Here is a 24,502-nt window from a genome sequence, read left to right as displayed (position 1 = left end):
ATAATTTTTTTTTCCCAGGAATGATTTGCATAATTGGAGCCTAACGGGCATCATATGAAATGACTTGGGTGCCAGGATTCAAAGAAGTTTAAGGGATGATGGCATTGTCTTGAGAAGCAAAGCATATCTCAACATATATGCATACACACCCACCCACACACACACAGACACACAGACACACACACACACACACACACTCTAAAGGAAATTAATATTTGATGTTTTCATGACAACAGAAACACCGAGTAAACATAGAGCAAACACTACAAGCACCGGCACACGCTGCCTGAGCCTGGAGCAGAATTTCCTCCAACGAGCCGGAGGTGCTCACTGATGTCACCGCGGCTTTGGCGCTCGGCGAAATCAAAGCCCTTCGGAAAAAGTCAGCCGATACCATCAAGCGCGCGGGTGTGTGAACGCAAACTGCGCGTAAAATAAACATGAAAAGCTCGTCGTGTAATTTCCTCGCCCATCACGGCTTCCCTTCAGACAACGGCGGCTGATTATTGTACAGTCTCCTGGGTGTTCCATATAAAAAAAGCCCTGTGTTCTACTCAAATCAGTGTGTCAAAAAGGTTTCCTGCAGCATGAGCACTCCACAAGGGGAGCACATGAATAATATTGCGGAGACATGAACAAACAGCATATGGTATTGAACAAGGCACTTCAAAACGATGTTGCAGGCGCATTTGATAATCTAATCTTAACCGCACGATTATAGTGGTAAGTGTCTGCATGCGAGCTGTGTTCCTCTGAGACGTATTTGTGGATTTTTAAGAGACGCAGAGTTTTGTCATGTGTTCTCTGTTGTTCAGTTAATCTCTTCATCTGGACGTGACTTTTCCAAAAGACATAAACATCTTTGAAAGGATCCCTACCAAGTCACCTATCCATGTCTGTGTCTGTACTCTGACTAGGACACACCAAAGTGAGACACAGAGATGACATCACCGCTGCTGTGGCAGTTGACCAGTCAAAGGTTAGGACCGCAGTGTCCGTGTTTGTGTTGCAGGCGTCCTTCCACGTTTACACCTGAGAGACGCCCCCGGGTTCCTGAGCTGCTTTCCACATCACGCTTTTCCTCAAAGAGAACCACGGAGCTTCTGCGCAACCCCAAAATCCAACGAGTCATAAAAAGAAAAAGCCGTGTCTCAGTAATGGCTGCTGCGTTCTTGGCAACTACCTGCATTCCTGGAAACTGCTCTTGTCCTTACCCAAAGTGTCATCCGCAAAGGCATGTGGGAAACTACGGCACTTTCAGGCACCTTTTACTGAACATACCGAAGGAAGCTGAACGCTGAGGCGAATTTAGAGCTGAGAGCAGGCGACTCTGAGAGTCTCAGAGTTAGAACGCACTGTACTGTTCTGCAGTGCACACTGCACAGACGTAAGGAAGGTTTGCAAACATACGACCGTCATATTTATCCAGGCTCTGTTAGTTCCAGTGTCGCCAAACTCCTCAGGGTGGCAATCGTGAAGCTGGCTTTCTGAAAGCTGTGTTTTTTCAGACAACAGTAGTATTATCAATATTACATGTCGTTATTCTACAGTCCTGTACACTGAAGTACGAAAACCAAAAAAAAAAAAAAAAACACTTAAACTGCACCTTCAGTCTTTGTTGAAAGCGAAAGCAAAGACAACTTAACATCAACCTGCACGTAAATGTCACTCGGTCACTCACTCTAAACATCGCTTGATCAGCTGACAACATTGCTAACCTGACCGCACAGGTTCTTTCACTTCACATAGTCGCTCTCTGCTGCGCATGCAGAATCTGTTAAAGTCCCACTGCGTCCCGACGCCCGCAGCTGAATGTCCTTATGCGTGCAGACAGAGGCTACAGCATCTGCAGGGCAGCGTTTTGCGGCTCCACGCTGCAGGGAGCAAAGGGAGGCTAAGGCCTGAAATCCTGGTGAGGAGCAAGCGCAGGACCGGTTAGCACGCCCCGCTGTCCGTCCTGGACGTCGCAGCCACCCCGTGTTTGCTCAGCGAAATGGCTTTAAGATCAGCCTGCAGATTAAGCCAGGCACAGCTCGTCTCCAGCCACTCCCTAGATGAACAGGACCTGAATAAGCCGACTGTGTAAGCATTGCTTGAGCAGGGCCACACAATTTTCCCTGCGTTATTCAAGCCTTATTCAGGGTCAGTCTTGCACCTAATGTAATTTGTGTACAAGACATTTGAGAAACGTTTGTACAGTATATAACCAGAATAAGAAATCATCACCATCATCTTCTTCCGCATCTTCATCAGCATCAGCAGCAGCAGTAACAGTAATTGTTAGAATTATTGGATTACATTACATTACATTCATTTACTAGACACTCTTATCCGGAGCGACTTTCAGCATACGAGAACAGAAGCGTATCCATTCAAGTTAAATGAGCAGACCAGGCTAACAACATTCCCAGACCAGTGAGTGTGCATACAGCACTATTCAAGCACTACCACAAGTTAACTTGTGCTAACCTGTCTGTATATTAGCTAAATGTTTCTAATTAATTCATAGATATTACATGATGCAATCACAGTGTAAAACTATGCTCTCATGGTATAAAACAGGCAGGTTACTGTGCATATCTAAGTCACAAAATCCAGTAAAAGTGTGTGTCAGTGTATGTAGTCATAACACACACATAACATAACACATATTTTACATTGAGGATTCTGCCACTGCAGCAAATTCTCAATCACAAAACTGCTCAATGGCATAAATAGCAACCAGAACACTATAGTGGAACGAGGAAGGAACGCAGAGCACATGGTCTCCCATGTGACAGCCTGTGGTGGTATCCTCTGGTGTTCCGTGAGGGAGGCCGTAAGCCCAGGGTTCCGCCCAGAGTTCCAGAATCTCACTGTGCAACAACATTTGGCCTCTCACAGTCTACACTGGACTGGGCATGCTGACTGGTAGAACAGGCAAAAAGTATCTTCTTTCATTGAAACAGCAAAAAACTGACAGATATGTAGAAGAAGTGAAATTAGCAGCTTGTGTGAGTCCTACGTAAAGCCAGAGCTGTAGCAGGTAGCACAGTGGTTTCCACAGTGATGTCACTGCCTGAGACTTGGTTAGCTAGCGTTGTTGCCTGATGGAGCCAGGAGGCAAACTGCCTTTGGCTCAACTGGTAACAATGTTGTCGAGTAGAATTTATTGTTACAGATAGATAGATAGATAGATAGATAGATAGATAGATAGGTGGATAGATAGATTGTCGATTTGGGGGAAAATCTATTTAGAATTGAGTCCTGCTCCTTAAGGACTAAACAGTGCTGTTCTTTTGTAAATGTATCTATGTGTTCAAACCAAAAAAAAAAGCTTCAGCCTCATCCTGAATTTAGTCTCTTGCGTCCTCTCACACAAAACTAGTTTGCCGTACCTGTTTTCCACAGCCGTGTGACCTACATTCCAGACTAACCTATTTATTGTCTCCCTAATGGCAGCCGCTTTTACTTATTCATAGAGACCTGGTTCCTGTCTGTGGAGCAGTGTGACCCCTGGGCTGGGGAAAGGTGTGACCCACCCGACGTGCTTCACGGCGCTGCACATAGGAGCAGAACTGGTGGGGGGTTTTGGGGGGGGGGGGGTGGGTGGAGGAGTGGGGGGTGTGGTAATGGCTATACAGGGATACCTCAGACAGAACCACATGGCTACCCACAGAGACTGGTTATTGGCTGCCCTGATAGGAGGGAAAGTAGTGTTTTTTTTCTCCTCTCCCTCTTACAAACTCTAAGCAAGACAGCGCAGAGACGCATCCTTCACTTTGTGTCTGCTTCATTTTATTATAATCCATGCAAAGGTGCTCACACACACAAGTACACACACACTCACAAAAGTATGCAAGTGCATCCACACATATACACATGCATACACACAAAGATGCTCATGTAAGCATGTGAATTCACACACATGCACACACAAATCAACATGCAAAATCACACAAACACACACAAATCAGCATGCAAAATCACACACATATAATACTGGCAGGTGTGTACAAACAGGCACTGGCTGTAAGTGTGTTACCCATTCTGCTTAGGTATTCTCCACCTCAATGTGTCTCTGTACTCTGCGGTATTAAAGCTGTGTGGCTATTATGGGATGTTCAGGAACTCATGCACACTTTCTATTTCATGGTCTAACGGGTCACATAACATAGGAATGAGATATCCCAAACAATATACCGTGAGCAGAAAACAGGTGTCGGGATCAGGTGAGTCTAAGAGTGCTGCTTACGCCATTGCACATCTCTGAAGGTGTACCTTTAGGCATTGCCTAAGCCTTTTTCTGGCTAGAGGACCAGCCCAAAAGCATGCAAGCACACAGAGGCCACATATTACATTTAGCATGCATTTCTCCATAATGGTACTGTTCTAACTGTATGTCTTCTTTACTTAATGCCTTATGATAAATTCACTAAACGGGATAGTAAAGTGCTCATTTATTCGCTGGTGATTTCTGCCTTGGGCAAGGTGCTTTTCCCTCAGCCGCACCATTAAAATTCCATCTGTGTGAATAGCCACAGTGTGTGCGAGACGCAGCTTCACTGTCAATTCACCCTGGCTGAGCACTAAAACATAACACATATTGACACACTCAAATTCATTCATTCATTCTTTCACATTATCGAATGGACAACTCCTGAGCATGAGAAAGACCAGAGAGCGCTCTTTATTTGCAGGATTGGGGAATGGGAGATAGAGTGACTAGGAGCGAGAGTGAGTGGATGTTAGAATGACTGAGAATGAGAGGGAGCATGGGTAGAGAAGGACTAGGACTGCGCATCAGTATAAAACGACCAGGAGTGAGATTGACTGTAGAAGAACTAGGAGAGAAAATGGCTGGAGGGACACTGGGGTGGAGTGACTGGGTGAAATACAGGGAGACAGAATGACTGGAGAGTGACTGGTAGAGAGAATGACTGGAGAAACATAAGGAGAGAGAATGACTTGAGAGTGACTGGGAGAAAGAGTGATTAGAGAAATACTGGGAGAGAGAATAGATGAAGAGTAACAGGGAGAGAGGATGACTGAGAGAGAGAGAGAGAGAGAGAGACAGAGAGAGACTGGAAATGAACTGGAGAGTGACTGTGATTTCAGAGTTACTGCAGGCATGAGGGTTAATGAGGTCTAGCAGCAGAGTAACATTACCTGCTTGGCTTCAACCACCACCCTGCACTAAGCAGGTAAAAGACCTAATCCCTGCAGATGGCCCCCTAATCTATTGATCTCCTGTCACAGAGATTGCTGCCACTGCGTGGCATTATTTATGGACGGCAGAATTAAGATATAAAAAACATGCACGGCTTCATGGCTGGGCCTCAGTCATCACTTGGCTCATCAAAAACATCCTCATCAAATAACAAGAGCCAGGCTGAGCCCCAGGTACCTTTAAGCAATCACACGTGATCCCAGGGTCTCCACTCCTTCTTAGAAACCAAGATCATTTGGACACAAATGTGGACGGTCACTGGAGATGACCGTGAGATTGTGATATATTAAGGACTGTTTGGCGCACGGTTTCTTCAACACAATGCACAGATTATTGTTTTCACGCAGCTGGGAATTGACTGGGGCAGCAGCTGACAAGGGGACCAAGATGGGGCTGAGGCAAGTAAAGACAATGGAGCGTGTGCTGCTGTAAGGTTAGGGCCTTCACTGACTCTGCAGGATGACTCCGTCTAAGCTACTCCTTCACAGTTTGCGTCTCCTTCACAGTCCCTGAGTGTTTGCATGGAATACGTCATGATGGGTTAATGTCCTCCAGGGCTGTCAAAGTGTGGAAACATAACACAGGCCATTTGGAGCTGTCTCAACACTATCAGAAGCCCCCTAATCTACAGCATAAGAAAATGTGAAGAGTTTTCAACCAACGCCCAGAAGTCTCCTGGCATTTGGAACCAGGGCTATGAAGGACATGTTGCCATGGTAACCAAGTCTTTTATATTCAGCTAGTGTAGCAAATGTAGTGTTGTGGCAAGCTAGCTTTATTTGTGCAAATTAAATGAGGTTAAATGCAGGAACAAAGTGTGAAAAATTTAAGTTTGTCACAAATTTGAAACACTTTTACACTTCCTGAAGACCATGACCTATTTAAGTAGTTTATTTGGGAAACGCTTCAGATGAAATTAAATTATCTGGCTTTCGAACTAGCATTTGGTAGTATAATGAATAAATGTGTTCCACAAAAATGTATGAATTTAATTTGTCATTAACAGCAAAGGCATCCAAAACAGGCACGTGCCTTGTATATGACATGTATAATAAAATATGTAAAAATCTACACACCACATAAAACTTTAGCAGATACCAGACAGCCATTCAGAAACATTTCACCATGCCCTTGATCAGTGACAGTGATGTAACAGGAATGGCAACAATTTGACCTTGGGAATAAAGTGAAGAGCACATCAAGAGTAGAATTTTATCCAAGGCCCACGTCTGTTTTCAACGCACTGCACATTGAACAGGATGTGTGGTGTATGGGCTGGAATGAGTCCCCTCCATTCCATTTCTTATTCTAGATGCTTTGATCAATAAATCAGCATCTCATCAGAAAGCTGAAAGTGGGAAGGTGACTTCCTGTACAAATGCAAGCTTCATTTGTCTCTTTCCACTCAGAGCTCTCTGCCCTTCAGGGTTGGGATTTGACTTTTCTCTCCTAACTTTGTGTGTTTGTGTGTCTGTGTGAGTCAATGTTTGCCTGTGTGTGTGTGTGTGTGTGTGTGTGTGTGTGTGTGTGTGTGTCTGTGTGTGTGTGTGTGTCTGTGTGAGTGTGTGTGTGGACAGTGTGTGTAAATGTGCGTGTTTGTGGGTGTATGTGTGTGCGTGCTTGATGGGATTATATAATGAGTTCAATCCAACCAGCATTTGCAGACACTGCAAAGGCCACACTGTTACAAGTGTAGTGTTACGCAACTACAAAAGAACAAAATGCTCCAAAACCCGACTCGGCTGGTCTCCTAATCCCCGTGCCAGCATGGCAGAATAATTTCCTGGCTTCACAGGGAAATATCAGCTGGAGCACAAGGACGCATTGACCAAAACAGCACAGAGTAAAATCCCACGTTAAGAGGATTATGTCAAATCTGAATGCTTTCACCCAGTTGGCACAATTATCAATGAGAAATACTAAAATGCTACCGGTATGAATTGATAACTTAATATGTAAGAGTAATATATAACAGTAAGTGGTTTAACACCAGTGCTCATCTACTTGCATGCAGGGGGAACAATACAAAGCCATGTCAACTTTCAAAATTGTTGTCAAGTAAAGATGGAGCATAACATAGCTGGAACTGGCCTTACATTCTAAATTTGCAGGTGCATTTCCTAGGTGATGCACTGACACCCTTGAGTAAGGTACTTAATATGGATTGCTTCTGTAAAGATCCAGATGTATAAATGCACAGCATGTAAAATATAAGCAATATACTGTAGGATGTCCTGAATGCAGGCATCTATATCTGCAAAGCAAATAAACACTAAACAGGACAGTAGTATGGTGTCGTGTTTGGGAGTTGTTCTAGTAGCCCAAAGGTTGCCTGCTTGATTCCCAGGTAGGCCACAGCTGTTGTACCCCCAGGCAAGGTACTTAACCTGAATTAACTCAGTAAGCATCTAGCTGTGTAATTAGATAGCATGAAAAAAATGTAAGATATGTAAGTCACTCTGTGTATGAGTGTCTACTAAGCCAACAAAATGTGACAAATCCTCTCTGTATGCTGTTGACACCCAGAGTGATACTATAGTGCCATCTTGTGGTCTTTTTTCTTGCGTGACAATGAAGGGAATACATTTGACCTGTTTCAGATCACATATTTGTTAATTATTTACGAGCTCTAAATAGTCCATAACCAGCTGCACAGCTATGATGTATACCCCACTGTACGATGTACAGATGCCTCTGGCAACAGCCCCATTACAAACAAGGCCAACTACAATTACAGTACCTGGCTGTGGCTCAGATTCAATCTGACTGCAAAGCTTTTTCATCTTTAAATGTACAATAAGAAAATACGTAAATGATGATACGCTTTCTTAATCATGTAAAAACAGTTTCTTAACAGATTTTCTGTTCGAAAATGGTTGCATGCAAAACTAAAAAAAAAAAAAAACACAAATTCAAATTTCAGAAAGTGGCAGTTAGACATAATCTGGCCCTGAGTCCTAGACTTCTCACCTACTGTGATTTTTTGTTTTTGCTGTTGTTGTTCAGGACAACCATCCCAGCCCTTGGACCCCTCAGGCCCTTGTTCACTTTTTTTTAGCGTGAGATAATGTGCACACCAGAACACCTCTCACACAGCGAAACCAGACCACAACCCATTCTGTTTGGAGCACATATCAGAAATGGCATAAGGGGGAGGACAGCCAGCATCCAGGGACCTGTCCTCCTCAATGCACACCTGTTGCTTTCCCCCACCCTCAGTGTCACCATGGCTCCTCTCTCTCTCTCTATCCCTCACTCTCTCTGGTTGCTAGGCAACGAGCCAGTGGAAACTAAGGAGACTGTTAATTTTACATTTTAAGACTCCTGTAATATCGCTGCATGTCTGTAGTTTACATAAAACACAAGTTGCACGTTTAAAAAAAAATACTGTAAATGGTTTCATTGGTCAATTAACATATCAAAAACGTATTCGAAATGCCTGAGAAACTGCAGTTCTACCCAGCTGAACTGGCAATGTCCTTTTCATTTGTTTTTCCTTTGGCGTTGGCCTCTGTGGGGGAAGGAGGGTGAATGGGTGTTTCCAGCATGAGTAAGTTCTGTTGCAAGTGCAGCAGGCTACCAGCAGGGGGCAGTGTATGTATAGTAAACACATACAGTCCAAAATCCTATGTATGAAAGCACAGCAGAAGTTTTGTTATTCGAAAAAGGCTACCTTCCACACTCCATATCTTTAGACAAGTATTCTCTACTTTAGCACAACCCTTCAGAGGTTACTTCCAAAGCCCTCATTTACAGTGGGAAAAATTTGATGTGTCTGCCAACCACTCAGGTCCATTCATTTGCCATAATGACTTAGTTTCAAAAACAGATGAGTTTGTGATATGGTAAATGTCTGACACCAACAAAATCAGCTTATTTGCTGGACATGTGTTTGGTTTACCCACAAAGGGCCAGGACACTTCATGAAGTGTTAGTCATGAAGTCCATGTGAAATATGTATTTTTGAGGCAACTTTATCAGTGGACACAGTTTCACTTGCAAATCCACTATATTTCTCAATCTGAAACTTAACTGTCACTACTACTAAAGGATAGCCTCATATTTATTTGTAAGAATGTGGCCATTAATGGTTGATAATTTACAATTAAACAATTCAACAATTAAACACTTCGCGAAGAAGAAGAAGACGGTGATACCATGTTTAGTAGACCTACAACCTCACTGAAACCATCTGAGGATGACCACACCCGTTTTGCAGTGTGTTTTTGTTGGATGTAACAAGGTTTCCAATATAAGCTGTGGCGAATTCTGTAGGATTACATGTGATACAAAAAGTATTCTTCCCAACACAGTCAAAGAATGATAACGTCTTTAAAAAAATTCTATATGCTACGCTGTCATAGAAATGCCCTGTGTGCCTACACTTCCCAAGCAACCTCAAGAAAGAACATCCGTGTATTACAGTACATTCTGGTAATTGTAGTGCAATGACGTCTTCCGTTTTCAGTGCATGGATTCGTTTCGTTTGTGCTTGCAACTTTGAGGAGTCATAATTATTTTTTTCCTCATGGTCTGATCTCAGACTTAGACCCTCATATACTTTTTGGCTAATTCAGTGGAGTTGTGAAAGAATATCTCGCCCCGAGAATGGCGGAGGGAAGCGCTGTTAATGATCTTCCTCCCGGAGATCCGCAGCTCATAGGCCTGATCGTGGAACACCTGAAGAACCGGGGCCTATTCGACGAATTCCGCAGAGATTGCCTTGCTGATGTGGACACAAAGGTAGCAAGATAGGGTAATTTTTATTTTTGCTTTCTAACGTTAGCTATCAGGATAGCTAGCTAGTTACTCATTGCTATATCCTGCTGTTGTTTATTATTGACTTGCTCATGTTAGCCCTTTAGCAATCAGACAATCGCTACATCTAGATGTTAAAGTTTTACAGGAGCAGTACGATTATTAGTTTAAGGGTCGATAAAGTGTTAAAAGAAATGTCATTTTGGGAATGGACAGAATGAGTTTAAATTTAGATAGTTTGTTGTCAAATAAGTTGTAGACTGGATCTTTAACGTGTTTGTTTACCTGAAACCGCTGTGACTAGCCAGCCTATCAGAATCTGCGACAGAAGGTCGACAACTTCGTATCAAATCACCTGAACACCCAAGAGTGGAACCCAGCAATCAACAAAAATCAAATGCGTAACGGACTGAGGCAGAGCGTGGTGCAGTGAGTACAATAACTTCTTTTATATTGGTCGTTTGTATTAAAATAGTTTCATCGACTCCTCACGTTAGTGCCTAAAGCTACGTGTTACATTTAAACCTAATAACGATGTGGAACGAAGTTATGTGGCGTGTCCATATCAAAGTAAAGAAGAGCATTTTAGCGGATCAGTATGAAGACAGCAAAACAAAAGGTAAATGCTGTCTCCGAATTTTTATTTATTTTTTTTTTTTTTGCGGTGTGGGTCGGTTTTTTCCTAAGCCTAGTCCTGGAGATCATATATGTATGGAGGTTGCAGTTGCCTCTTTTACTTAGGTTTGATTGAGCTTCTGATTGTATACTTATCTGGGCGACAGTTATCTACGGTGTAGAAGAGATAAATGTGTTGTCTAAAGGTGCATGTGTAATAAGAATATAATTGTATATGTTTATATTTATTAATAATTTGTATTAATATCTAGTCTTTAATATTGGGACATATGTCTAAATTAAAATTGGTCCTTCAGTTAATTGGTCTGGGCCTTAAACGTTAATTGGTCAAGTGATTACAAATAACTTGCACCAAACTGATTTCTTTAATGGGCAAAATGACCAGAAATATATCTGAAATCTTAATAAATGCTCAACACGTATTTTGAATACAGGACATACAACACATACAGTGATTTCAAATTTTAAGAATTAAGAAAACAAAATAGTCTAGCAAATGTACACAATACATACACACATACATACATACATATACATTACAGAAAGCAATATTCATAATCAAGAACTGGACCAAATTTCAGATGCAGCTAGTCCAAGACTTTACCCGACTCATCATTGGAGAACTGCCGCACAATATCCCACAATGCTCTTGCTTTCTTCTTTGGTGGATTTTAATCGTGCAAATTAATGCTGCATACTGCCACCTACTACACTGAAGTGGGGTCCAGAAAATGTACCAGTCGCTACCCTCCCACCCCACCCCACCCCACCCCCCCACCTCTGTGTAAAACAAGACACTCAACTCACTCACTTTATGTGCCTTTGGGCCTCCTATACAGCAGCTTATTAAGAAAGCGGATTCAGATTGCTGGTGTTCTGACGCTACTATGGCTGCTTTACTGTATGGGAAATGTAGTTTTTAAGCCATCACCAGTGGCCTTATAGAGGCAGAGCATTTGCGCTGTCCTGTCTGCTGTGGCACTACACTGTTCCCCCCAGGGCTCTTAAACACTGCGGACTGTTGAGTCACTTGGGCATTCTTCTGTAGCTTATGGTAGCAGGACCAGAGTGAATGTGGGAAGTACTGTACTGTACGTAACCCTGTATGTTCCTGTTCGGCCTAGTCCAGGTTTCCTCTCCCCTGTTCTGAGCAGGTCCGGCATGCTGGAATCCGGTGTGGACAGAATCATCACTCAGGTGGTGGACCCCAAACTCAACCACATCTTCAGGCCCCACATAGAGAAAGCCATCCACGAGTTTTTGGCTGCTGAGAAGAAAGAGGAGGGGGTACCCAGCGCACCCTCAGGAGCAGAGGCTGAGCCTCAGGAGGCCCCAGGCAACATGCCGAAAACGCCGTGAGGTTCGTGTGCTACGGTGAGGCTTAATGGGAGAGGATGGAAGCATAAAAAGTAATTATGATATGGTGCTTGTATGGTTGATTAAGTACCTCTCTCAGGGGTACAACAGCAGTACCACACATGGGAATTGTATAAGGTACAGCATGTACTAACAATGAGTATCACAGTGTCACAGGAGTATATGGTCTCAGGGTATACAGTGATGAATCCTGTATCACAAACCTTATTCACTGGAGTTGCACTTTGGATGCAAGGGCTGGTATTCTTGAAAGGATCCAGCAGGGAATCATACCCCCCAGCTCATGAAATTAATTACACATCATTCCTCGATATGTATCAGTGCAGTGGCCAGTGTTTGGAGCGACAGTTTTACAGCAGCTAGATTCCTGACCCAGGGTTTTCCTGTTTACTTACAAGGCAGAGCACCTTGGCTGTACACAGCAAAAGTGTTGCTAAGTAACAGGGGCTGTGTGGGTGATGTAACAGGAGTAGTTGGTGGACTCATTCTGTGCCCCTGTCTGCTGTTTTGAAGCTGTGGAACAGTGCACACACCGCTCCACAGTGACGTTCTCTCCCTCTGCCCCTCTGGCTGAACGGCTGTCCGAACATCGTCAACTGCATTGGAGGAACAGGAGAGCGACTTGGGAAGGGGGGTTGCACTGTCGCCACCCCGAGGCTGGTGTGCAAGATCCCCCCCTGGAGTTGCCATATCCACCGGGGGTGGTGGTGGTCCCTTTTTTAGGCTGGTGAGGAAACGCCTAGAAGTGTGTGCACTCTGTGAGAGGGAGAGCTTGGATGTTTCCCATTCTGGCAGGAGCAAGGGGGTACAAAATTGCACTGATGTCACACCATAGAAATGTGTTCTTCGGCTCTTACTGTTCAAAAAAACCTTGGTTCTTTTAGCAATGGTCCCTTTTTAACTGCTTGCTTTTGCATGCAGACCTGTACTGTTCTGCATTTCATATGTGCATATTTTTTATTCAATAGAAGCCAAAAAGTAGTTGTAATATTTTAAAGGGTTTGTGTTTTCCGTTTTGTGTAAATTGCCTTTGACAGTATGCAACAGACTGTTCTTGAGATTTATTTTCCCTCAATAAATGGGTTTGACAAAAAAAAAAAAAAAAAACCATGCACGGTGTAATCTGTGAATAATTTCTACCTCTTAAAGACATGCCTGTATAATTTATGTATAACATTTATTATATCTTATAAGGTGTATACTGTCAGATATATTCAGATGAGTCTGAATTTCAGTGCTCTGTTAAGAATAATACCTGTCAGTAAGAGTCAGTTGAGTGATGTGAATTTGTATATAGACAAACCTAGAGTTAACCTCTTTTTAGTGTACTTAGCTTTGACTGGGGATGGCACTTTGGCTGCTTGCAAAAGGGTGGTGGTAAGAGTCTGTGCTCGATAATGTGTGCATAAGAACGACACCACCATTTGGTCTGTGCCTTTTGACATGTTTATTATTACATTATTGGCATTCAGCAGATGCTCTTATCCAGAGCAACTTACATCAGTTACAGTGTTTTTACAATGTTATCCATTTATATAGCTGGATACTTACTGAGGCAATTGTGGGTTAAGTACCTTGCCCAAGGGTACAGCAGCGCCCCAGCTGAGAATTGAACCGACAACCTTTTTGTTACAAGTCTGGCTACTTAACCACTAAGCTACATTGCAGTGTTTTCATTTGACGCAATTGCTTTGCAATGGGTGTATTATGTGGGCATTCAGTGGGCATGGCAATATTCAGACAATACACCATGCTTTCCTATGTGTGGTGTGTGTGTGTGTGTGTGTGTGTGTTCGTGTGTCCCACGTGTGTCAGTTTGTGAAATATTGTAGATATTATGGCTGCGTATAGACCTTCCAGTGTGTTGGTGTCTATGTACCTTGAGTGTGTTGATTGTGTGTGTGTGGGTCTGCATTTTCATTGCCCTGCACATGGACATCTACACTCAGCTATTCAGGTAGTGTGTCAATAAATGAAAGAACTTAAATAAAAAGGGTGTTTTCAAAAATGGCAAAGAATTTTATTTGGATACTTCAATACCCAGTTGATGGAATAAAAGAAGTGAATGTACCAGGGGTTTGGTTTGCTTTCCACTGATGTTTTTTACAGCCACATTTCAAGCACGCAGTTTTAACATATTACTTGAAGCAAATTCAGAAAGCTCTTGCACACATTTATCCACAAAGTACCTCTGCACTCTCTAGGAAGGAAGTGCTTTTCTTAACAGAGCAGCAATCTGTATTAATACCATACTGCACTGATGGGACAGAAGAACATAGTGCTGGGTTATTTGACAGACAGATGCCAAAGCGTATGTTAAAATTCTTTGAGAATTGATGGTTCTGGAGGTCGATGCGTGTGTGTGAAAGACAGAGAGAAAACAGAAGCATTCAACAGAGGTAACAATTGCAAAATTATACCAACATAAATTCGTAATTCAAGCAAGGCATCTGAAGCCCTTACAGGATTGTCTGAAATTTATGAAATTTGTTAAGGCAGTCGACCAGTGAACCAGTCTGAATGGCTGCAAATCATAGCTTGGAAGTTCAGTGAGTAGATCTGTAGTTTTTTTTTTAGCCAGATTCCTTGGGCATCCCAAAAGTTTACACAGCACCTTTAACATCCATTTCAACTATATTAAAATGTCTGTTTTATTAGCATTCCTGCTTAAGCCACAAGCACATCATACACATTATAGTTAATTACTGCAGAGGCCCCAAGATTTGATGTACATTTTGAATTCCCTCCCAAGCTCGAGTGGAGCCATCAACATCACCTTTTTATCTGGACACTGATCTCCCTGGGATTCAGCCTTGCTTTCCATTTTCTCATACAGTAACAGCCGTTATCAAAAGCAGCACAGGCACATGTTTAAGCAGAAGAAATTGGCTTTGGCTAAATATACCATGAAAGGATCATTTCACCATTGGCTATGCAACCATCCATCCATCTGACACATCAGAGTACCCTCTATTTTTATAATAATCTATGAAAATATGTTTTGGTTTTATGGGTACAATTACCAACTTAGACCTGTTTTTCTTTCACAGCAAGTGCCTGTTCTGTTTCCAGAGGCATTTTATCACATGCATTTTCCTTTTTTTGTTTTTTTTGTTTTTTTTTTTTAAATCTGTTTAGCATTTCAGAGTATTAATGTATTACACACTATGTTTCAGTGGGTGGGGGCAGGTGGGTTTTCATGATACCCTTAGGTTGTGGAATCCTCATCTTGTTGATCCCAAGCATGTTCAAGTAGGTTGTTAGGGTCAAACAGCCTCTTTTCACACAATGGATCAAATAACATTTTATCACACACACAATATTCTCTCATTGTTTCTGAAACTGGTTTGCACCATTTGGCACACCTCTGACTAGAACAAAGATGTGTTTCAGCTTGCTGCTTGCCCTTGAGAAAGAAGAGACTCATTCCACTTTTGTGCAATGGTCATGCTTAGAATTAACTAATAACATTAAGAAGTATTCATATTAAACAATCAATAAGTCCCATAATGTCAGAAATAATATGAAGGAAAATACATGTATGAAATATATTCGATTATATATATATATATACATATATATATATATAATCGAAATGTCATTCATTTCATGTGGTATCACCACCAAATTAGTTTCATACTATTTTTTTCATGGTACATTAACATCCTTTAAGGAAATGTCTTATGGAAATGTTACTGTATGTTAATCTTCCTTGTTTGTTGTTTCTCTTAGGTTGTCATGGAACATGTTTGCTCATTTGCAATTAATACGGGATTACTACATTAAAAGGAATTTTTACAAATCTACAGATAAAGACACAAATAAAGTGGCATATCTCCATCCCAGAGTAGATGGAATGGTTTCTATGGATATCATACAAAGTAAGTTTTACAAGATTCAATCAGTGTATATCAACATGACTTAAGCTATTTATACATCTTAAGGGAACTATTTTCCATTTCCATCTCTATGTGGTGCTGGGCCATAGAGGGATACCTTCATTCAACAGAAAATGAAATGACTTCCATGGAATGATTTTCATGGCTATCAGATAAAGCACAAAAAGCATGCCTGGGTCGGACCATGTTATTTTGCATGTGGGCTGAACAGATCTTCCAACACATAAGAATACTGCAGTTTTCATTGACTGCATACGTTTGATCTGGTTTACATGAAGTTTTGATAAAGCCTACCTTGAGCAAACAGGTTTTGGTCCTGTAAGTGTCAAAATGGCTGTCCATAAAATGATGATGAAGGTTGTCATTGTTAAAGTTTTTTTTCCACCTTCTGCTGGACTTCTCCTGCCCTGTCTACTGTTGGATGGAGGGTCTGCCCCACCTCATGGGCTGCTACTGCCTGGCCACCACACTGTACAAGGACTCAAACTGATGAAAGGAATCGATAGCTTTTTTGTATTACTCCACGGGGTAATTTTTGAAAATCGCCAGCAACTGCGCAGTGAGCATAAAACACTAAACTAGCTGGCTGCTGTTGGATTGTTAGAGACTGGGATGAAACAGCACAGAGGCTTTGAAAGGAGGAGTTTTAGGATGCGTCACCACCTCAGCATACAGCTGCTATCGTTACCAAGCTTGGTACTCGATTGCCTTTTGCACAGTTTTTAAAGAACACTACATAACTGTAGCATATTCAGACTCACATACTGATTTCACTCAGTAACTCTCTCCATTTATTGTAGTATTTCCTTCCATTTATTGTTGCAGTGTCTTCTAGCCGTGTACTGAACGACCTGACTTGGTTAATCTTTGCCTTTGTAACTCTACTCATCTTGCATTGTGCTGAATGAGGTAAACTCAAATTTACATCGAAGGGCCTGGAGAACAAGAGGAAATGCCTGCGGTCACGCAACGCAACCGGCAACCACAGAGCTACTGGGTGTCGTGCACAGTTCACGTCAGTGCAACATCCCACAAAATGACACACAACGTGAAACGTGAATAAAATGACAACTACAAAGACATGCTGTTATCTGGGAGATAGCGCTTGCCAGACATTTAGTGGTTTTTATACAGTAGATAACAGAGGATTCAATTCAATTCAATTCATTTTTATTTGTATAGCACTTTTTACAACACAAGTTGTCACAAAGCAGCTTTACATTGTTCCCAGGCCTGAGACCCCCTGAGAGCAAGCCAACAAGGCAAAAGTGGCAAGGAAAAACTCCCTATCAGGAAGAAACCTTGAGCAGAACCGGGCTCATGGGGGGGCCCATCTGCTTCTGGCCGGCACTGGGCAGATAGAGTTAGACACAAAATTATGCAATGTACATTTGTTATTGACAAACAATAGCAGTTAACAGTAGAGTGATTATAAGAATGTCTCCTAGGATGTCCGGGTCTTGGAATGCATCAGGCTCGGCAGCAGGAGAAAATACAGAGGGGTGCCACTACAATCCACGGGGGTGCACAAAAAGTCATAACTACTATGTAGACGTTGGGATTTAAGGAGACAACTGGGGGTGCACTGAGGTCGCTCTGGGGGTGCAATGCACCTTTAAGAACCCCCATAGTGCCGGGCCTGCAGAGGATGAGGAAAAAAACAAGGCGTATCATTTGAACGGCAAGTGGAATGTAGAATTTTTAACTCTGTCCCCCCTTCAATAAAGTATTTTTTATGTACAGTCCTCCCCAATTCAGAAGCCATCACCAGTTTTAATAAAACCTGCTGGACTGCAACCATTAGGAGATTAGGAGCCCTACCCTAGAGTCAAGACAAGATCAGCAACACCTTAGCAGTACTTGAGACCTTGGTGTCCCTTTAATTGCACCCCCTTACATGATTGCAGTAAGTGGCAGTGAATGTTTTGGCTTCCAACCATGATTGAACCACATCAGATACCATTTCGCTGTATTGAAGATATCATATTGTGAGGGCTTCATATTGATATCATATTGTGGAAGAGGCATACCCTTTGAAGGAATGACACATTCTTTTCATAAGATCTATAATTTGCCAAGAGCCTGAATTTAAAATGTAGTTCAATGAATTAAATACAATAATATAAATATGTTACATTTTAAAGACATGTGACTATGTTAAAGTTCCCATTGGTGCTTCTTTGTTAGATTGTAATGGAAACATTTCAAGGATTTTAGAACTTGACATACTTTTCGAGGCTACTTTTTTCCATTTCCATCTGTATGTGGTGCTGGACCACAGAGGGATACCTTAATAACACAGTAAATGGAATGGAATATGAAGCACAAAAAGAACATCTGTGTGGGCCCATGTTGTTTTGCCTGTGGGCTCAACATATTAATGTTGACCCCTTAACTTAGCAATGCATGAATTTCTCATGTGCATGAACGCTGCTTTTTATGGGCTCAGAGTTTTATATTTCACAGCCAGAGTACATGGAAACAAGATAAAGGAGATATTATGCAAACAGGTTTTGATACCTTGCAAGTGTTATAATGGCTATCCATAAAATGAGGATGAAGGTTGTCATTGTTAAATCCATATGCCACAAGAAAAGACTGGCGGTCACACAGGCTTAGGGTCTGCCTAACTGAAGTAGCCAGGTGCACTTAGGTTAATTCTTACTGCCCATATTCAAATGCAGATGAAGCATACATTGTTGGCTCTTGGTGATTTAATATGGGTATCATATTACTTATGTGTGAGCACATCATAACTCTTATAAAAAGACTTCTTAAAAGCAAAGTATTTAAACTGTGCTGGTATAGAGAGGATTCTGTCCCAGCATTTTGATCACTACCCATTCACTAAGGGCAAAGACTGTGTGCATTGATGTTAAGAGTCAGTGTTTCATAATGTGTGCATAAAAACAACGCCACCATTTGTTTTGTGCATTTTGAGATTACATGACATTACATTCATTTAACAGACATTCGACATCCATCGCAAAAGAAGAAAAGTGTATCCATTCAAGTTGAATGAGCAACAGTGCCAGACCAGGCTAACAGCACTCCCAACCCTTGACTTTGAGTATAACACTTTTCAATCCCTACCACAAGTTAACTTGTGCAACCTGACAAGGGAAGCCAAGTGTACTACCACACATCACAGTCACTAGATCACAGAATCCAAAACACACTCTATCCAATCCCACTCTACAAGTGAAATAAAAAGTAAGTAATACAAAAAGCAGGTGTTAGGGGTGGGACCAAGTTGCAGTCTGATGAGGCGGGTCTTCAGTCTGCGTCAGACAATGGCCAGCGATTCCGCTTTTCTGGCTCCTTTGGGAAGTTATTCCACCACTGAGTGACCAGTACAGACAGGGATCATGTCTGAGAGGAGCGACTCTGTCAGGATGAGACAGTCAGTTGCCCCACGATTGCAGAGCGTAGCAATCTCGGAAGTACATGAGGTTTGAAGATTGATTATAGGTTTGAGGGGACTGTCCCCTTCACTGTCATGTATGTTAGCTCCAGGGTTTTGAACTTGATGTGAGCGATACCAGGAGGCAAATGAAGTGATACAAGGAGGGGTGTGACTTGATCATGTTTAGGGAGCTTGTAGACAAGTTGTGCAGCTGCATTCTGGATTAGTTGTAGGGGTTTCTCGTTATGAACTCCTGAAGCTGCTGAATAACAAACTGATCATTTGAATCAGCTGTGTTGGAGCAGGGAGAGATCTAAAACATGCAGGACAAGTGGCTCTTCAGGAGAGGTTTGGCCACCCCTGCAGTAGTCCATGCATGAGAGGACCAGAGCCTGAACTAAGAGCTGCATAGAATACATAGTGAGGTAGGGACGGATCCTTTGGATGTTGTACAAAAAGAATTTGCATACCCGACTCACCGCTGCAACCTGAGAGGAGAAGGACAGTTGGCTATCAAACATTACGCCAAGACATTTCAGTGCTATTTGTGGAAAGGCTTGTAGAGTCTTGGCTGAGAGAGATGTCTGGAAATGTAGAGTACCTGGATGGGATGTAAGACATCTCAGTCTCAGCCAGGTTAAACTTTAGGCGGTGCACCATCATCAAAGCAGACGGTGGCAAAGACAGGAAACGTTGAGTGTTATCAGCATAGAAGTGCTATGAAAAGACATGGGAGATGACAGAGCCAAGAGATTGCATGGCAAGAGAGAAGAGGATGGGGCCAAGTACAGAGCCTTGAGGGACACCCATAGGCAGGTTGTGGGGTTGAGACAACCCACTGTTCCAGGAAACCCAGAAACAGCATACAGAGAGGTAGGATTGCACCCAAAGAAATTTGGAATTAGTGATCCTTCACGTAGCCAGGTTAGACAGAAGTAGAGTATGGCCAAGTGTATAAAAGGGTACAGAAAGGTCCAGCAGAATTAAGACTGAGGAACAGGTGGATACTCTGGCTGAGTGAAGAGCCTCAGTGATGGAGAAGAGGGCAGTCTCTGTGTAATGATCAGCCCAGACTGAAAGGGGTCAAGAAGGTTGTTCTGGCAGAGAAAGGAGGACAGTTTGTTATCTACTGCACGTTCAAGTGTTTTAGAGAGAATAGGAAGGTGAGAGACCAGTCAATAGCTCTGGGCAGCAGATGGGTCCAGAGTCATTTTCTTCAGCAACAATTTGACTTGCACCTCCTTGAAGGCTGCAGGAACACAACCTGTGGAGAGTGACAAATTAATCATGGTCTGCAGGAGAGGTGAGGGAGCAGGATCCAGAGCAGAGGTGGCTGGAAGATGTGATGTAAGGAGATGAGCATCATCAACATCTGATAGTGGAGAGAATTCAAAGACAAGAAGGGTAGAGAGTGGGAGGGAGCAAAGAGGAACAGGAGAGAGATGAGGGCTGTGGTGCCTGGAGGGAGTTCTGAGTGTTTGAAATCTTTTGGTTGAAGTGATCTACAAAGTCACACAGAAAGATCACAGGGGGGTGGGGGAGAGAGAGGAATTAGGAGGGAACAGAAGGTAGAAAACAGTCTACATGGGTTAGGAAGTGAGTTTTGAATCTTTGATTTATAAAAGAAAGCCTTAGCAGAAGTCACGCATGAAGAGGAGGCAGAGAGGAGTGTTTGATAGTTCCGCAGATTGGCAGAGGAGCCAAATTTTCTCCACGTCCGTTCTGCAGCATGAAGATTGATCCTGTTCTCATGGAGTGAATCTCTAGTTGAAATATGAATTCCCACAGTACTACCAGGGAGAGGAATCCACCCTCTGGGAAAGAGCTAAGGAGAACATCCAATTGTTCAAGAAAGTCTCCCAAGGTGCCAGGTGGTCTGTAAACAACAACAATGCACTTTCTAGAGGGTTTAGTGACAGTAACAGTGTGGAATTCAAAAGAAGAGGAGAGAAGACAGAGAGAGTACAGAGAATTTCCAGGACTGAGATTTGAGGAGCCCAGTCCCACCACCCCAGCCAGAGGGTTGAGGAGTGTGGGAGAAGGAGCGTTCAGCAGAGAGGGCTGCTGGGGTTGTGGTGCTGTACGGGGTGATCTGCATCTTTGTGAGGATGAGGAACTGGAGAAAGAGGTGGGATGCATACACTATGATGAATTCAGCCTTTCGGGTTGGAGACCTGCAGTTTCAGAGACCTCAAGCAACGGTCAAGTTATTGGTGTGGGTCAACAAGCGGTAGACAAGGTTGGACATATTGCGAGACTGAGGAGGGCAGCGACGGCGAGTGTGTCTTCTGCAGGAGATGGTGACAGGAATCGGGAGATGCATGGTGTGTCGGAGAGATGCAGATGCTCTTATCCAGAGTGACTCACACAGATTACACTTTTATCCATATAAAGCTGGATATTTATTGAGGCAGCTCTGGGTTAAGTAACTACCTTGCCCAAGAGTAGAACATCAGCAAATTTTATGAAATAATGCAAATATTATGGTTGTGGACCTTCCAGGCTGTTGATGTCTAAGTACCTTGATTGTGTTGAATGTGAGTATATGTGTGTTTGAAGTGGGGGGGGTGTGTATTGGTCAGCAGTTGTATTGCCCTGCATATGGACATGTACACTAAGGTACTCAGCTAGTATGTCCCTTAAAGAAATGACTGAAAATAAATAAAAGGTTTTCAAAAATATATATTGGAAATTAGTTTTGTTTGGATACTTCAATACCCTGTTGATGGAATTCAAAAAAAAAGAAGTCAACATACCAGGGATTTGGTTTGCATTCCACTAAAGTTTATTGTAACTACTAATTTCAAGCATGCAGTTTTAACATATTATTCAAAGCAAATTCAGAAAGCTCTTGCACACATTATACCTCTGCACCTTTAGAAAGGGCTTTTCTTAACAGAGCAGATATCTGTAACAATACCATACAGCACTGATAGGACAGAGGAACCCAGTGTTGGGTTGTCAGACAGACACCGACCAAAGTGTATGTTACAGCTCTTACAGAACTTACTGTTACAGAACTGAGGCTTCCAAACCAGTAAACACAGGTAACTTTGCAAAATTACACCAAAATAAATTCATAATTCAAGCAAGACATTTGAATCCCTTACAGAATTGTCAGTGAAATTGAAGGCAGTCAACCAGTCGACCAGTGAGCAGATTTGAAGTTTTTCAGCCAGTTTCTTTACATGTTGAGCTCTTCTTTTATGTTTATGCATTATCAGCATTCCTGCATTACCCAGAAGCACAACTTGCATGCACATTGTTATTGGTTATTGCAGTTATTGTTAATTATTGATAAATAGCATTATCTTTTTCTCTGGACACAGCTGCCCTGGTTTTAGCCTTAATTGCTTTCCATTTTTCCACACAGTTGCATTAATTATCAAAAGCAGATATGGGAGTGTTTTTTAAGCAGAAAAAAATGGCTTTGGTTAAGTATAACATGAAAAGATGAATTCACTGTTGGCCATGCAACCATCTGCATCCACGTTGTAATAACCTATGAAAACATGTCATGTTTTGATGGGCACAATCACTGATTTAGAAGTGTCCATGTTCATACCATAAGTTGCCAGTCCAATTCCATTACAACATATTGTGTATACAGGGCATTTTTTTCAACTTTTTACATCAGGTCATATTTTGAGTGGGAGTGTCATTTCTCCCTCATCGGCTTGATCATGCACACGTTCATGTGCTCTCTGAGGGTCATGAAGCCTTTTTTCACACAATGGATCAAATAGCTCATTATTACACTTGCACATTATTCCCATTGTGTCAGAAACTGTGCTGCACTGACGGGTTTTACACTTCCCAGTAGAACACAACATCTTTTGAGCTTGAACCTTGCCCTTTAGAAAGAGGAGACTTATCCCATTTTGTGGCTGAATCTGTGCATGTCCGTTATCTTTTGTCATTACATAATCATCTTTATGCTTTACTCCGAAAAACCCACCTATGTCATCATCCAACAACTTCTGTGTGTCCACAAGAACGAACACCTTCAATGGACTCACATTTACACTTTTGTGACTCTTCGGTTTTTTCTGAAACTCCTCTGAAATCTTAGTGAATTTCTCCTGTAAATCTCTTAATCTATGTTCATCAAATTTATCCCCTTTCATTCTGTAAAACAGGAATACGTCTATTTGATCTGAACAAGGGGAAAGGATAATATCCCCCCAGTAATGTTTACCAGTAGATTTACCTTTATACACAATTACCACCCAGTCATTCCAGGGAAATTTCTTTTCCACATGTGCTTTAATTTGATTTGCTAGGGGCTCCAGATTTTTGGGATCATGATTACTCTTGCTACATATCTCTTTCACGTCATTAATGACTGATTCCTCAAGTCTCTTAACACATGTTATGATGGCTGCCTCTGCAGCATGCATTACATCATTTAGTTTTTCAAAAGATTCCACGTAGTCTGGAGTAATATTTGGAGTAATCTGCTTTTTGTACACATATTCCATTGAAATGCCTTTTATCATCAAGTTTATGAAGTGATTTGAGAAGTTTATTAACACCTTGAGATCACCATTAAACTTTTCAATCACCAGGTTAAGGGGGTTTTCAGTCAAAAATCTATTTTGAATCTTAAAAAGTACGTAAAATCTATCAATGTTGTGCTCAGACTTCTTGTAAGAAGAAATAAATTGATCAATTTCCCCCTTGTTTTTAGCATTATTCTTGATGGTTTGCATGTACTTCATCCAAGCGGCTTCTATGTCAATCTCATACACAGAGTACTGGCTAGCATAACTTGCCCATTTCACATCGCTTTTCAAAGATGATATATCAACAGAGATGGCATCTAGTTTTTTGTTCACAGCCTGAAACTGAATTTTTATTTCCTTCACCACTGGATCTTCATGTGGAATGAAAAATAAAATCAGATTGATCACAGAAGCCAAAACGCCAAAACCAGGAATAAATTTGCCTAATACATCTTCCGATAAAGGTTTAACAGCCTCTAAAAAATCTTTCACAGCAGTTAGTGTTTTTTCAGTCGCGTCTTTTGTATCGGGGGGCAATGGTTTAACACCTTTGCAAACAGTGGCGTGCAACAAGAGGTAAAGCAGGAAAATCAATCTCTTCTGGCCCGCCATGATTTCCCTGCCAACACAGAAAGACTGTGTCATTCAGAAGAAATGCCAACATTTTTAAACTCTAGAATGTAAACATGATCAGCAAAGCGGAGAGCAGTTT

General features: G+C 42.1%; 1 protein-coding gene across 2 annotated transcripts; it reads left to right on the top strand.

The window, feature by feature from the left end:
* The first annotated feature begins 9,665 nt into the window (after positions 1-9,665).
* On the top strand, positions 9,666-12,979 carry bod1 (biorientation of chromosomes in cell division 1). Of its 2 annotated transcripts, none has more exons than XM_036524207.1 (4): positions 9,666-9,952; positions 10,272-10,396; positions 11,758-11,963; positions 12,494-12,979. In XM_036524207.1, the coding sequence occupies exons 1-3, from the start codon at positions 9,818-9,820 to the stop codon at positions 11,960-11,962; spliced, it is 465 nt and encodes a 154-aa protein (XP_036380100.1). In that variant the 5' UTR covers positions 9,666-9,817; the 3' UTR covers position 11,963; positions 12,494-12,979. The 2 variants fall into 2 exon arrangements, with proteins under 2 accessions (XP_036380100.1, XP_036380099.1); XM_036524206.1 differs by having other exon boundaries at positions 11,758-11,977.
* The last annotated feature ends 11,523 nt before the right edge of the window (positions 12,980-24,502 follow it).

The sequence above is a fragment of the Megalops cyprinoides genome, chromosome 3, assembly GCF_013368585.1.
Source record: "Megalops cyprinoides isolate fMegCyp1 chromosome 3, fMegCyp1.pri, whole genome shotgun sequence".
Taxonomy (NCBI): Eukaryota; Metazoa; Chordata; class Actinopteri; order Elopiformes; family Megalopidae; genus Megalops; species Megalops cyprinoides.
This window is presented reverse-complemented; position numbering and strand designations above follow the sequence as displayed.